This window comes from Ornithodoros turicata, chromosome 4 (genome assembly GCF_037126465.1).
Source record: "Ornithodoros turicata isolate Travis chromosome 4, ASM3712646v1, whole genome shotgun sequence".
NCBI classification, from domain to species: domain Eukaryota; kingdom Metazoa; phylum Arthropoda; class Arachnida; order Ixodida; family Argasidae; genus Ornithodoros; species Ornithodoros turicata.
In genome coordinates this window covers 80,645,024-80,658,036 of record NC_088204.1, presented here as the reverse complement: position 1 = coordinate 80,658,036, position 13,013 = coordinate 80,645,024, and the positions used below count along the sequence as shown (strand labels likewise).

At 47.9% G+C, this 13,013-nt stretch overlaps 1 protein-coding gene across 1 annotated transcript in view; it reads right to left on the bottom strand.

Moving 5' to 3' along the window:
* Nucleotides 1-13,013, bottom strand: part of LOC135392080 (uncharacterized) — a 42,532-nt gene that overhangs the window by 7,127 nt on the left and 22,392 nt on the right. Inside the window, exons 18-34 of the mRNA XM_064622736.1 lie at nt 10,536-10,704; nt 9,893-10,077; nt 8,105-8,374; nt 7,697-7,848; nt 6,927-7,095; nt 6,702-6,871; nt 6,466-6,588; nt 5,733-5,841; nt 5,577-5,650; nt 5,300-5,430; nt 4,918-5,224; nt 4,130-4,349; nt 3,073-3,308; nt 2,130-2,354; nt 889-990; nt 709-824; nt 114-279 (exon numbers count right to left, since the gene is read on the bottom strand). Coding sequence (XP_064478806.1) covers nt 114-279; nt 709-824; nt 889-990; nt 2,130-2,354; nt 3,073-3,308; nt 4,130-4,349; nt 4,918-5,224; nt 5,300-5,430; nt 5,577-5,650; nt 5,733-5,841; nt 6,466-6,588; nt 6,702-6,871; nt 6,927-7,095; nt 7,697-7,848; nt 8,105-8,374; nt 9,893-10,077; nt 10,536-10,704 — 2,924 coding nt within the window. The remainder of the gene's footprint in view (nt 1-113; nt 280-708; nt 825-888; nt 991-2,129; nt 2,355-3,072; nt 3,309-4,129; nt 4,350-4,917; nt 5,225-5,299; nt 5,431-5,576; nt 5,651-5,732; nt 5,842-6,465; nt 6,589-6,701; nt 6,872-6,926; nt 7,096-7,696; nt 7,849-8,104; nt 8,375-9,892; nt 10,078-10,535; nt 10,705-13,013) is intronic.

Below are 13,013 nucleotides of genomic sequence, written 5' to 3'. Positions count from 1 at the left end.
GTTACTAATGTCTGGCATGTCTTAACCATGCCATCGGATGTGTGTGATAGTAGGAACAAAATAAACGGCAGCGAAAAGATGAGGTAATTGAAGTAACTGGAGTTATTCCGTACCATTCCGTCCTCCTTCTCTACAGCGAACCACCTGTTCGCGATGAAATCGTATCTGGCGTTTGTCTGAACATCTCTGACCGAGATGAAGCGCAGGTACCAGGATCGCATGCTTCCCTTCCCGCTGTTGTCGTGCCAGACCCGCATGTAGTTGAGTCGTCCGAGTGACCTGAAAGCATGCACAACGTTAACACGTGCCAAGGTACGTAGTCCGACGTTGGTATATATGTTTATAGGATGATTATGACATTGGATACAGCAGCCCCGTAGCGTGGTTCCGTGGAGGAGATAAGCCTGCCCCTTTTACAATACCGCGGTGTACGGCTGTACTGAGCTTATTGGATTAGGAACTGAGCTTATTGATTAAACGAGAAGACACAACAACCTCCAAGTCTAATGACATTGACGCAGTCTACGACAGTAACTCAAACTGATATCAAGCTCTGGACATCTTGATAGTGTATCGAATGCAAGATAATACGAGGTGCTTGGAAGGCAGCGAGAGAATCACAACCTCCATCAGATGATGGTAGACCTAATGTGCAAGTATAGTTAAGATCATCTTAGCAAAACGGCTGATCATGAAACTTTGTCTCACCTGGGTGCAGTCATGACGAAGACGTCGGACGCTCCGCGCCGGAAGATTTTTCGCTTTTGATCTCCGAAAGTGCGGACTTCGGTCTCGTCGTCGTCGCCCGACAAAATAAAGAACACCTGCGCCAGTGACAACGTGTCAGAACAACCACAAACGGCCCAAGACATACTTTCCCGTACTCACATTGGAATCGGTTGCTGCATTCTCTTTCTCTCCGGTGAATACTGTAATTTCGTAGATGTATTTATCCCTCGGGTCGTTGTCTTGGAGAGGCGACGCTCCGAGCTGAAAAAAGTAGGACAGATAATAAGATATAATAAAGAGAACAAGGCAAGCGCCTCATTACACTGCAGCGAAAGTCATCACAGTTTTATGCGAAACTGAACTCTGTCCGGGTTCAGCTGATATCGCGCAGCTCTGGGTTCAATACAGTCGCGCGCGATCCTCCAGTCCTGTTCAAAACAAAACAATTTCTCTTGTGAGTCTCAGTTGACACAGATACTCACAACAAGAGACTTTGTGTCAACTTCGTTCGTGTCTCCGTTTTCCAGGTTGGCCAATACTGGTCTTATGTGGGCTGCCAATATTGGTCCAACATGAAAAGTGCAACCAGGCTATATTGGCAAGCCCATGTTGCCCATATTGTGCCAATTTTTCTGTGGTAATGCCAACGATGAGTCCGGGACAGCAAGTGGAAAGTTGAGTTGCGGTGCATGTTACAGTGGGATTTCCAGATAAATTGACTGTTTCGAACAATGTGTATCATCTGCGGGAAGTTGTTGGATGTAACGACGTATTGAGTTGGGCATTACACATGCTTCAACGTTCAATCTTGCTGTGCTGCTTGGGCACTTGGTACAAGTACCAATACGGGTACGTCCAAGTTTCTGCATTTTCAGTCAATATGGGGCGCACACGGGCAATATGGGGCCTATATTGCCGACATTTTCCCCATATTAGTTCAAACTTGGCAATATGGGGCCCAATCAATATGGGGGAAATCCTGGGCAAACGGGTCCCATATTGGACCGGTATCGCCGATGCCCAGCCAATATGGGTCCAATATTGTGTGCTGCCTGGGATGTTGTCCAGTTCTAGCTATTTTGGACAGTTCCTCAGCACCTCCTCTACCTCAAATGGTCGAGTGCCAATCATATCCAGGGCACCCTCCAGAGATTGTCTTCCAGACGTAAAGAGTCCATAGCAGCGGTTCCATGAATGCGCCAGAAGCGCATCGTATCGAGTTATCGCACCTCCTCGCACATATATCCCGTCCGGTGGATTAGTGGGCGTGGCCTTGTCGGAGAAGATTTGCTCCGATAAGCGACAACAACAACAATAAATGATGACGATGGGATGGGGTGTCATGGGACAGGTGCTCCACATCCACCGATATTCACCGAAAACGCGCTCCAGACTCTCACCTTTTCGACGTCTTTTTTGTCTTCGTACCGAGCCCATATGAGGACCAGCAAGTAGATGAAAAGGGTGACGATGACCGTCATGTAGATGGTCACGTTATCGGCGAAGCCAGCGTTGGCGAACACGTACGAGAAGTCGATCGTGTTCGGCATGACGAAGAACCCGCTGCCGAATGATGTCAGATGGTTGCACTTGCATCTGGTAAGGGCGTAGTTAGCGTTGGCGACCTGCGCAGATATTAGAGGGGGAATCAGTCATCGGCGTACAATGCCGTGTATGAACACAGTAGCTGGAACTGACGGAAAAGTGCTATAATTTAGCAACTATAGCGTAGTTATTATTGTCGTTGAATAGTAATAAATAAGTAGCACCGTATCCTTCCGCCCAGAAGAAAGATAAGAAGGGCAATCTCTGTACGAAATATCGGCGGCTCTTCGTCCTGAGACTCTTCCCTTAACATTTCCGCACCGGTTCCCTGGGGGGGGGGGGGGGGTATATATAAGTTTAATAAACAGGAGGTGGCGTCCACGCAAGGAGAGGTCAGCCAGACCTAGACCGGTTCCCTGGGTTTTCTACCATTCTACCTTTTTGAATACATCATCACAAAAGTAGCTGGAGGCATGATACGCGTCGGCATTGACGAAAATAGTTTGGCGATTTACAGTTAAATATTCGTAATGCAGCTAGTGGTGCTCATTTAATTGGTGTCTATTTCGAGAGAACTATTTCGATGAGATGCGACTACGACAGGCAATTTTACCACCCACCGCCGCCACGATGGGACGCCAAGTCTTTACAATGTACTAACATTGCGGCAATACGAGGAGAGGAGCTCTTCGCAATAGAAGCCACGAAGTGAAGAAGTCATGGTTCCATGGTTATTTGACCTGGCTAAAAGGGACTATAACAATGTCCAGTAACAGGTGGTATAAGGCGTATACTCACAAAACACCCTTCTGCAGACCATATCTTCTTCTGTGAGTGGAAGAAGTAGCAGCCCGAAGTGTAGATGCGAACGGAATAGTTTGAGGTGAACTCCCTGCTGACTTCCGAGGCTGTCAGGTTGACGGGTTCGTCCATGTCGAATTCGGGTACCGTGCCGTTGGGCTGCACGATGCCCAAGTAAAAGAACCCGGTACGGTTGTCCACCATTGAGTTGTCCATGAAGATGTCGTATGTTCCTGCAACGAAACGCACAATGTGACGCGGGTCTTCTCCGCGTTCCTTTCTTCCAGAAAGATGTCGCAGACTTTCCACTGACGTCGCCCTGACATGTAAGTAGGTAGCGTTAAGGTTTCGGTGGATTATCCGGTGACGTCTCCGATCCTAAGTTTGAAGGTACCGAGATTTCAAAGAAGACGAGACTTTAGCATACAAGCCACGAAAGCTTGCGAGCATTGAAAGAGTAAGGTAACACACGTCGAAAAACGCAATCGCACCGACAGGGAATTTTAGTGAATCGCTTTCATTGAAACGGTTCGCGAACGGTTTTGCCGCTGCCCAATCAGATGATTCTATCCTGAGTCACACCCTCTCCTCATTGGGCCCTCCGCGAAACCCTTCGCGAACCGTCTGAGTGGAAACGATTCACTAAAACTAGCTGGTGTCCGTTCGGTTCCCACCGCTGAGTGGATTTTCCCCCGACTGCCTTATTTCAACCTCAGCAGCGTCCAAACTAATCTACGGAACTGACCATTGTGGCATTGCTCCTGTTCTTATAGTTATCTCACGCCGTAAAACCCCAAATTGTTCTTGATGAAGTACGATTATTGAAATTATCGTGAATTGTTGTGGAGGGGGGGGAGATATGTTTAATAGAAAGAAAAGAGGGAATGTCAGCCAAGCTGATGTCGGCTTGCTATTCCACACACATAAAAAAATGTTGTGTTATGTATATCGGTAATTAGTAGTCTACAAAAGATGATTCTGACGTTGGTCTTCACCAAGCGATACGTGCTCAGAACATCACGAAAGAACCACAAGGGTTCAGAGGTGTTCTCACCGTTTGTGCTCCGTATCGTAGAAAGGTTGACCATCACGTCATAGGCATTCAATTGAGGCTTCTCTCTGTGGCGGATGTATACCAGGAACTGTGCCGATGGGTCATGCGGTGTGATCTCGATGTTGACCGCAGAATCAGGCTTGGGGACAACGAACTGGTGATACACCATTTCTTCGTTCCACTTGATCGTTGGCGCAAATTCAGTTGGCTCTGGCAATCCCTATACAGTAGAAAGCAAACAACATATTGACTTCTCAAGATCGAAGATGTCACCAGAAGGAGCCCCCACGCCAACGCGATGCCAAACTCCGGCCTGCTCGGCGAAACAATACACCCTCACGAAAATCCCCACACAACTAAATATCCTTTCCGGATAAGTATTAGCCGTACAATGTTGGACTGCACGAACAATATTTGCTGTTAGAAAAAGGGCCCTCTGAAATGCCACAAATAACATTTTAAAGACACCCGGCCGAACTGAGCAACGTCGGGAGACCTTCACATCATGATCCTTCTGGTCGGCGCCGACATGTTTCGTCACAGAGGCGTCTGACCCTCGTGATGTGTGACGTCAGCTGCACGCAACTGGGAGAGTGCGGTTCGCGCGCGTGAAGGTTTGTCACGCTCGTTCTTCTATGACAATAGTAGTGATCGAACGTCACACCACAAAGTTATCTCGCGACTTGAGACCATGAATCGTCGTTATGAACCACAATCGGGAAAAAGGATTTTTTTCGGGCTCTTCCGCTGCTCCTTTAAAGGAACGTTTTTGTGAAGTGCTGACTCACCGTTCCATCTTCCGATCCTCCTTTACGGGGAACGATTATCTCGAAGTAGTTGGTCGTGTTGCTGACGTCTATCGGAAAGAGGTTCTCGTCCAGGACGACCAGCTGCAGAGTCTTGGTGTCGTTCGATAAGACATCTACGCTGCCTCCAAAGGACTGAAGGATCGAGGGCCAGGACACGGCCATCACTCCCAGCGTCTCGTTGCCAGCGCAGGATGGTTGGCTGGCTAGGATATCGCAGACGTCCGGGAATATGTACACGGCGTCGCCATGCTGAATGCCTCGGCCACTTAGAGCTCCACCGCTGAACCTGGAGACATACAAGGACATTGCTCCAAGCTGCCCGCATATAGAGTTTAAGAAGAGGATACGATGAGTCACGTACATTGAGATGGTCAAGCCGAGACCGCTGGGAGCCAAGAATTCCAAGGGCTTCTCTCCCACGATGATGTTGCGTAGGATGGCCAGCACTAGGTCGATGGTGAGCTGGACCATCGTCGTGATCTGTTTCTCGGCCTAATAGAAAGTTTGTTTGTGAGTTCCCTCGTAATGGAAGAGGAGACTTCTCCAGTGTCGGCTTTTGGAGATTTTGAGTGGCGTTTGCTTTGGGTGCTTTCGTTCCAACGTACGACATGTTTACTAAGACAAAAAGATTCACTTACAAACTGTCTTTCCCTCAAAACAACAGCACGTGCCAAGGCGACGTCCATAGGCACTGTTCCGTCGAATAGGCTTTCTGCAAGTGGCACACAAATGCCGCAGTGTTTAGGCATTTATCAGCTCATGATGTCTAAAAGGAGAAGCTTATCGTCTTCTACCTTTTTCGGGTTCTCCTTCGAGGGCGATCTCCGTGTCATACTCGATGTTGACGGCCTTGGCGCGGTCAGTGGGCATGACCACACCTTGAATTAGTTGTTGAGTCATCCTCTGCAAGTAAAAGTACACAGTCCCGCAAAGCACGTTGTGATGACAACGAAAGCTGTGCATCGAGTAAAGTACAATGGCATTTTACATATGCCGTCACTGCGGAAGACACATCCTCTCTCCATTGCCCGCGCTACCAACCTTTCAGAATCCCACTTCAGTGTCTCTAAATCAGCTGGACTATCTCCCTCCCTCTCCCTCCCCCCCCCCCCTCTCTCTCTCTCTCTCTCTCTCTCTCTCTCTCTCTCTCTCTCTCAAATTTGCTTGGTCCACGGCAAAATCCAGCCCACCGAACGATCTAGAAGCACTTGTAAACTTTTTGGACACCGTAAGACCTCGGTCCTCACTGTGAGGCGACTCAATAGTTCATTCCACTTCACACATTGCCGCCAGCAATGGGGTAGAGGATCCCCCTGGCGATGAAACTCCCAATAAAGTTGCTGATGGTGTTTTTTTTTACTGTGTGCGATGGCATGCATGAATATACCCAATGGTGCAAGATGTCCAATTGTCACACGTCAACACGGGCTCAAGTGTGTGGCCCCGTGACAATGATTCAATAACACGTCATCGCATAGCCAAGTATTTCTGGCTACTACTGCGTTAAAGCACTGGAAGGAAACTTACGGCGACGATACCACCCATGGTACCAACAGCGTACATGCAGAAGTCGAGGAGCTGCTGCGGTGCTTCCACTTTCAGGTTCGAGGCAAGCTTCACTGTCTTTTGCAGAAGCCTTATTATAATATCCTGCGCAAAGAAGTCTCTTCATCGATACTTGCTTGACGTTGTGCACTTCGAACATTCGTACACAGTCTTTGTACATATGCCCCTCTAGAGACCCAACACAGTTCTTGGCCTACCTTTCCTTCATTGTCCACACCGCTGCCGTCGCCCGCGATAGCTGTGAGCGCACTACCGACTTGTTCCAAGCTGCTCAAGGTGTCCACGTTCATAATACTGGACACAGATCGCACCATCTTGGCTCGTAGAAGGGCTTGTTCTTCCATTTCCCTGTCCAGGACATCGGGATCTGCGACAGATAACCTTGTAACAGAAACAGGTCTTCATGAGGAGGTCCCACTTACCAGAATAGTTGATCTCGTTCTCAAACTCGTCCGGAAGCCGAACATTCATCAGGGATGAAATGGCTTGCGACATTTGGTTCATCCGTGCCTGATCACCGGCTGCGTCCGCGTTGTCCAGGCTGCGGTCGTTCAGGTAACGTTCAAAGTCTTGCTTTGTGGGCAGAATCGTCTGGACACAACGGTTCAAGGTACGATAAAATAACTCCCAGTTTAGGAAATTTATGCAGAAGACACCACTGAAAGCTTTCTTTCTCGTGGAGAAGACAAAAAACCTCGGTTAGCTGGCTGATAGGGACGAAAACCCCGAGTCAGAGGAACACACAGAGACGACAAAACGGATTCCAAACACAAGACAGAACAGACACAGTAGAATCTGTTGTGACATCCCTGTGTGTTCCTCCGTCTCGAAGTTTTCGTTCCTATATCATATGTCTTTCTCGTTCACAGCTTGTTTCCCTATTTGCGTTCTACGCTAACTTCTCGGATACCGACAAGTTTGCGTAGTCGTAGGAGTAGTAAGCTTAGAATAGATGACTCAAAGGGACGCTCAGTGACCGCGTACGTCTAACCTGGAATTGCCATGCCAGGTTTCCCTTCCGGTGTCGTCTGCATCCACAATATATTCCCTATCTTATTTTGCATTGTGGTATATTGATGTCCAGACGTGGAAAAGATTTCTCGTTCGCTAGACGCTTTGTCTTAATCTTTCTGGACATTCAAGGTGCAGCAAAGAAGTTGCGGGTATACTCTTTGCCAACGGCAATACTGACCGAGATAGTAGTGATGTTGACCCGTGTGGTGGCGCCCTCTTTGTCTTTGATATCAGCTCCCACCTGGAACTCTCCGTACGGGAGAATCAGTGTAACCTCGCTGTCCGGTCCATACATGAGGAACGTCAGCGCTTCGTTTTCAATGTTTCGCACTGCAACGACAATGCACCAGCACGAGTGGTTAAGCAAGCATTAATAGAATGAGATATACTTGTACACTCAAATCAAAACAAAGATTAGATGTTATCTTTGTGGTTGTCTGTTGATATCCGTAGGTTTCTCGCTGTTTTACCTGGGATACATCCTAACCCCCTGTGCCGCCATGCTTCCTGCTCTTCTTTATCCGTTCACGCTCATGGACACGGTTGCTTCGCGGTGCTAACGCGGAAGTAAAGGAAGGAGTCTCACCCCAGAAGGCGAAAAATTCGATTTCGATGCCTTCCGGATCAGTCCAATCTGAACAGCTGGCTTTGAATTTGTCCATCAAGGCCATGCCTTCTTCAGGCTCAAACTGGCAGTTCCCATTTTCTGGTGGCTTGTTGATGTGTAAGAAGAGATCAGACACCCCGGTGACGCCCCATTGGTTGGTCACCGTCAGTCGGGCAACGAAGTCTCCAAACATTGGGTAGTAAACCTTGAAGAAGTCGTCCGATAAAGCCATCTTCTGCTCCGCAGCGCCTGTTGATAACAGGATAAAGATACTGCCATTCAATACCCCTATAGTCGTCTATAGTCTAACCAGATGCAGACGGCAGAGTGACGTCATGTTTTGGCTTAAAGGGCTTGAAAAACCATATGCAACAACTTCATTGCGAGCACCATATATGCCCACCACATTTGCACCATATGCAACTCACTAAATGTATGGCTCCGTTTCATTCGTTGTTTCCCCATTCATCATCATCAGTGTATTTGTTGTTGTTGTTGTTGTTGTAGTCCATGGATTTGACACGCAAAGTCCCACATTCTTCATTTGAACGGTTTATTAACTGCTGGCGTTTTAAAACTGCGATTTGTTCGAGCCACCGTCGACGGTGGCGCCGAACAGCGCTGACAGACGTCGGCAGACGAACGGGAAGTGACGTTTTATCTGTCCACGCTTGCCCGAAATGCACGAAGGTCACCATCGCCATACCAAAGGCGGCTCTCCGGTGGCCGGCACGCTCTTTACAACCACCCAGGGATATTCCCAGGATATTCATGTCGGGAAGGGGGGTGCTGGTGTCTCGATGGGGGGATGTGACCCCCCCCCCCATATCTGCTGCTTTTGTTACTTTTTTTGCATTTCTGGGCGGTATTTTTTTTTGGGGGGGGGAGGTGTTAGGGGGGTGTGGGGAGCGCTGGGAAAGCTACCTATACGTATAGTCATGAAACCGGAAAAGTGTGCACTTCATTTATCCACGATAAAACGTCACTCAAAAAACGGGGTGAGGAGATGAAGAGTTGAGAGCGATGCAGGAGCTCGCCCAGCGCGTGACCGTCGAGGTTTCTTGATTGAGTGATTGATTTTTAAAAGAAAAAAAATGGAGATGTTAGTCTCGAGTCACTCGGGGCTGGCTACTCCAGGACGCGTTATTAAGAAAGGGGAAAGAAAGGGAAATTACACACAGCGGTTTCTTGAGTCAGCCAAGTTGATCAGTGTTTTATAACTTGGGGAGTCTTATACGTTAGGACTACGGGACTATTTCGTCTTTACGTTGTGCCTTATGATTGTGATCGTTTTTCTTTTTTGTTCTACGTATGTGTACCCGGGTAGCCAGTCCAACTTAGTCGCGACTCACCTCCACATTTGTTTCTTCTGTTCGCTATCGTCATGTGCATGTTTAGAACACATAAATCAATATTTACAAAGTTATTTCTTCAAAAGTTTGGAAATAGTTTCACAACCCCTTTAAAACACTTCGCTTTGCGTCACGAAGTCTCTGTAACAGCCGTTGAGAACGTTATGTGACATAGCCATGGCTTGCAGCGCAGTCATCAATATCATACTTGTGAACTCGTTATAGTACCAGTATGCATAGTTATCCAGGTTGTGGTTTCTTAAATTCCCTCGCGGAATTCCAAAGACAAGACAGATTTTTGCCAAGGCCATACATTTTAGCTCAAATGTGCTTGATCGCGTGCCATAGATCTTTAGCTGGTTCACTCGGTATATATACCGACCATGTCTCTATCAAGTGTATCTATTCCCCTTACCCACGAGGAAGTCTCTGGCGTCTTCAAGGAAGACCTCGGTGTCGTTGTCGCTTCCAAAGACCTCCCAGCTGTAGACCATTTCACCTTCGCAGTTCTCGATGCAGAGCCCGATGAGACCCACGCGGACGGGGTTGATCTTCTGTCCAATAGGGTCGTTCGGGTAGCAGAGTTTTTCGGTTTGACACCTGCAGGGGCGAACAGAGCCACACAACGGCGTTACCTTTCGTCTATAAAGCTGCCAATTAAAGCCCCGGGACGGATCTTATCCTGAGGAGGTGAGGAAGGTTTGTTTGGTCGTGATGTGAGAGAGTGTAATCAGTGACGAAATCAAAATGTCGAGAAGGAGTGTGCATCAAGTTGTTCAGGACCCTCCTTCTTTGACAGCTGGAGTTATCCCCCTATATTTTATCTATCTCTTAATGGCGCGAACAACTCAGCGCACATTCATTTTCTCGCTATTTTCGTTTCGTTACTCATCTTTCGTCAGCCAATGAAATGAACCAACATCTCCTCATGAAGTAGAGCGTGCTATTGCTCTCTCTGCTGCGCCCCCGGTTGGTCGGCTGAAGAAACGCCACTGTTTTCTCTATTCCACCCTCTCTTTTGCACAGTGCTCGGCAACGTACTCTAATGGTAGACTTACCGTACGCTTATGGATGGTGGCACTTTTTCCATGAGCACCACTTGCACCGCTCCCCACGATGGAGGCCGGTCGTCTTTCTCAATCTTGGCCAGTACTTCGTAGGTGGCATTTGGCTTGTAGAAAAGAATCGTGCTCCACTCCAAGGCACCGCCTGTTATGTTTACTCGGCCTGCAAATTAAAGGGTGCTGTCATCCGAAACTGAAAAGCTGGATCAAACGTATGCCTGCTTGCGACACACTCGACTTCAATCTAGAGCCACTCCGCAAGTGCCGACTGCATATACTATTTCTATGGCCGACAGTGTCGCCTCTTTCACAATGTGGCCACAGTAGCACTTGGGCCATAAAAAAACAATCATAATCATCATCATCATCAGTGCCGCATAGGAAACCCCAACAACACAAGGCTGTCCTATGGATATCCGATGTATGTCTGAAGCTGGATGTTGGGATATCCTGGAGATAACGAGTTCGTCCAATATATGTACGCTCAGAGGTCCAAGTGAGAGAAAGGAGGAATCCTCTTTGACGTCTGACAGACATCCATCCCAACAACACACGGCTCTCCTAGGGATATCCGATGTACGTCAGAAGTTGGATGTTGGGATATCGTGGAGATAACGAGTTTCGTCCGATATATGTACGCTCACACGTCCAAGTGAGAGAAAGAAGGAGTCCTCTGGGATGTCTGAAAGATATCTATAGGGACGTTAAGCGGACGAGAGAGGGACGTTTTAGGGACATTTCTTCCAGCTAATGCTCCTAATAAAGCAGGCATATTACATTGTTAATTTTAAAGCACACATGCTATATTACTAATGTGAATAATTTAATTAATCAAACGAAATTGTTGGACTACATTAAATTAATGGTTAACACAGTAAATGCTACGCCCAGGACCTCGCGGGCTTCTCCGACGGGAGAGCCCCTCAATTTCTCGGCTCTCGTCGTTCATTGTTCGCTTTGTGTCTGCTCGCTGACGCATTGTGCGCACTTGCCAAGTTCGAATATCCCAAGAAACACCACTATGCTGGTTCTTTGATGTTTCTGAAAAAGGAAAGGCGCGTTTATAACAGGTCCCCCAAGGTCGCCATTTTCCCATGTATTTGTTCCTATCCCGATGCGTGCAATGCCGGAGGCCGCCCTTAGATACCCCATTGTTACCAGACGTTGGCTTGCGTTTGATTGTAGCGCGCTAAAGATCCAGTTGAAGCACAATCCAAGCCAGGCCAAGTCACCGAAGGAGAAATGGACGACTGCGCCTGCGGCGCCCAGAGGCGGCGCTTCGTACGACAGGTACGCCATGTGATGCACGCAGCCGTGCACTAGATCCTTCCGATCGCTCAACACGTTTAAAAACGCGACCAAAAGGTGAAACACGACACAGAAAGTTGTTATACGCGTTTTATTTGGACATATAAAGACTAGATTCATTCGCAGAAACAACAAAAACATTTTGCCGCTAAACTTAGCGCGCTGAAGTGATCCGGAACGGCAACAGTGGGGTATCTAGTGGCGGCCTTCTTCGTTGCACGCTTTTCTGAGGTGAGTTTGGGGGACCTGGTTTATAAGGTACCGTAACCGTAGGGGAGGGGGTGTTCTACTGTCACAGCTACTTTTTCTTGTCAGTTATGTTTCGAAAATGATAAAATTCCAGATTCCGGTTTCAGTCACGGCATGTTGTTCTTTAATTCTTAGCTGTCGATCCACATTAACGGTGCAAAAAATTCAGTTTCGCTAAATATGTCACATCAAGCTCTTGAATCTTACGGACAAAGAAAAAAAAAAAACGATGTCAGGCGCAAGCAGCGTAGAACACTAGATGTCTGTCGGACGTCCCAGAGGACTTGTGACCTGGACACTTGGACGTGTGAGCGTACATATATGTCGGATGAAACCAGGATGTCCCAGGACTTCCCCAGGATGTTCCAACATCCAGCTTCAGACATACATAGGATATCCTTAGGACTGCCATGTGTTGTTAAGACATAGATCACCGCGTATGTCCGTTTCTGGATATCCTGAGGATATCATTTCCGCGCTCTATTTTCTTCATCCACGTTGGATATCAGAAGGATATCCATCAGACAGACGAATCCGACCACGGACGTTGGGGCATTAATCGTACATCCAGTGGATATTCGGTGTTGTTGGGGAAGGAGTGGAGTCTGAGGGGATGCATCAGGTGCGTTGCACGCTAGCGCGGTGACAGTGCATAGAGAGTGTGACGTCGCTGACAGCGTGCTCATCCCTACCATCCTGACCTTGCAGTGTACTGTTTTAGTAGACGACATAGCTGGCAGAAGGTGTCTGCCGCAAGCAGTAATTAATAATAATGAGGCAAATGAGATAAAACGTAGGAAAAATGTGACATTAGCTCCGGACGATGTCGCTGCGAAATATGCGGTCCTCACTGTGCCTATAAACCGTAAGACCTTGGATGCCTTTACTAATAAGTTCATACTGCTGCTTTTTTAC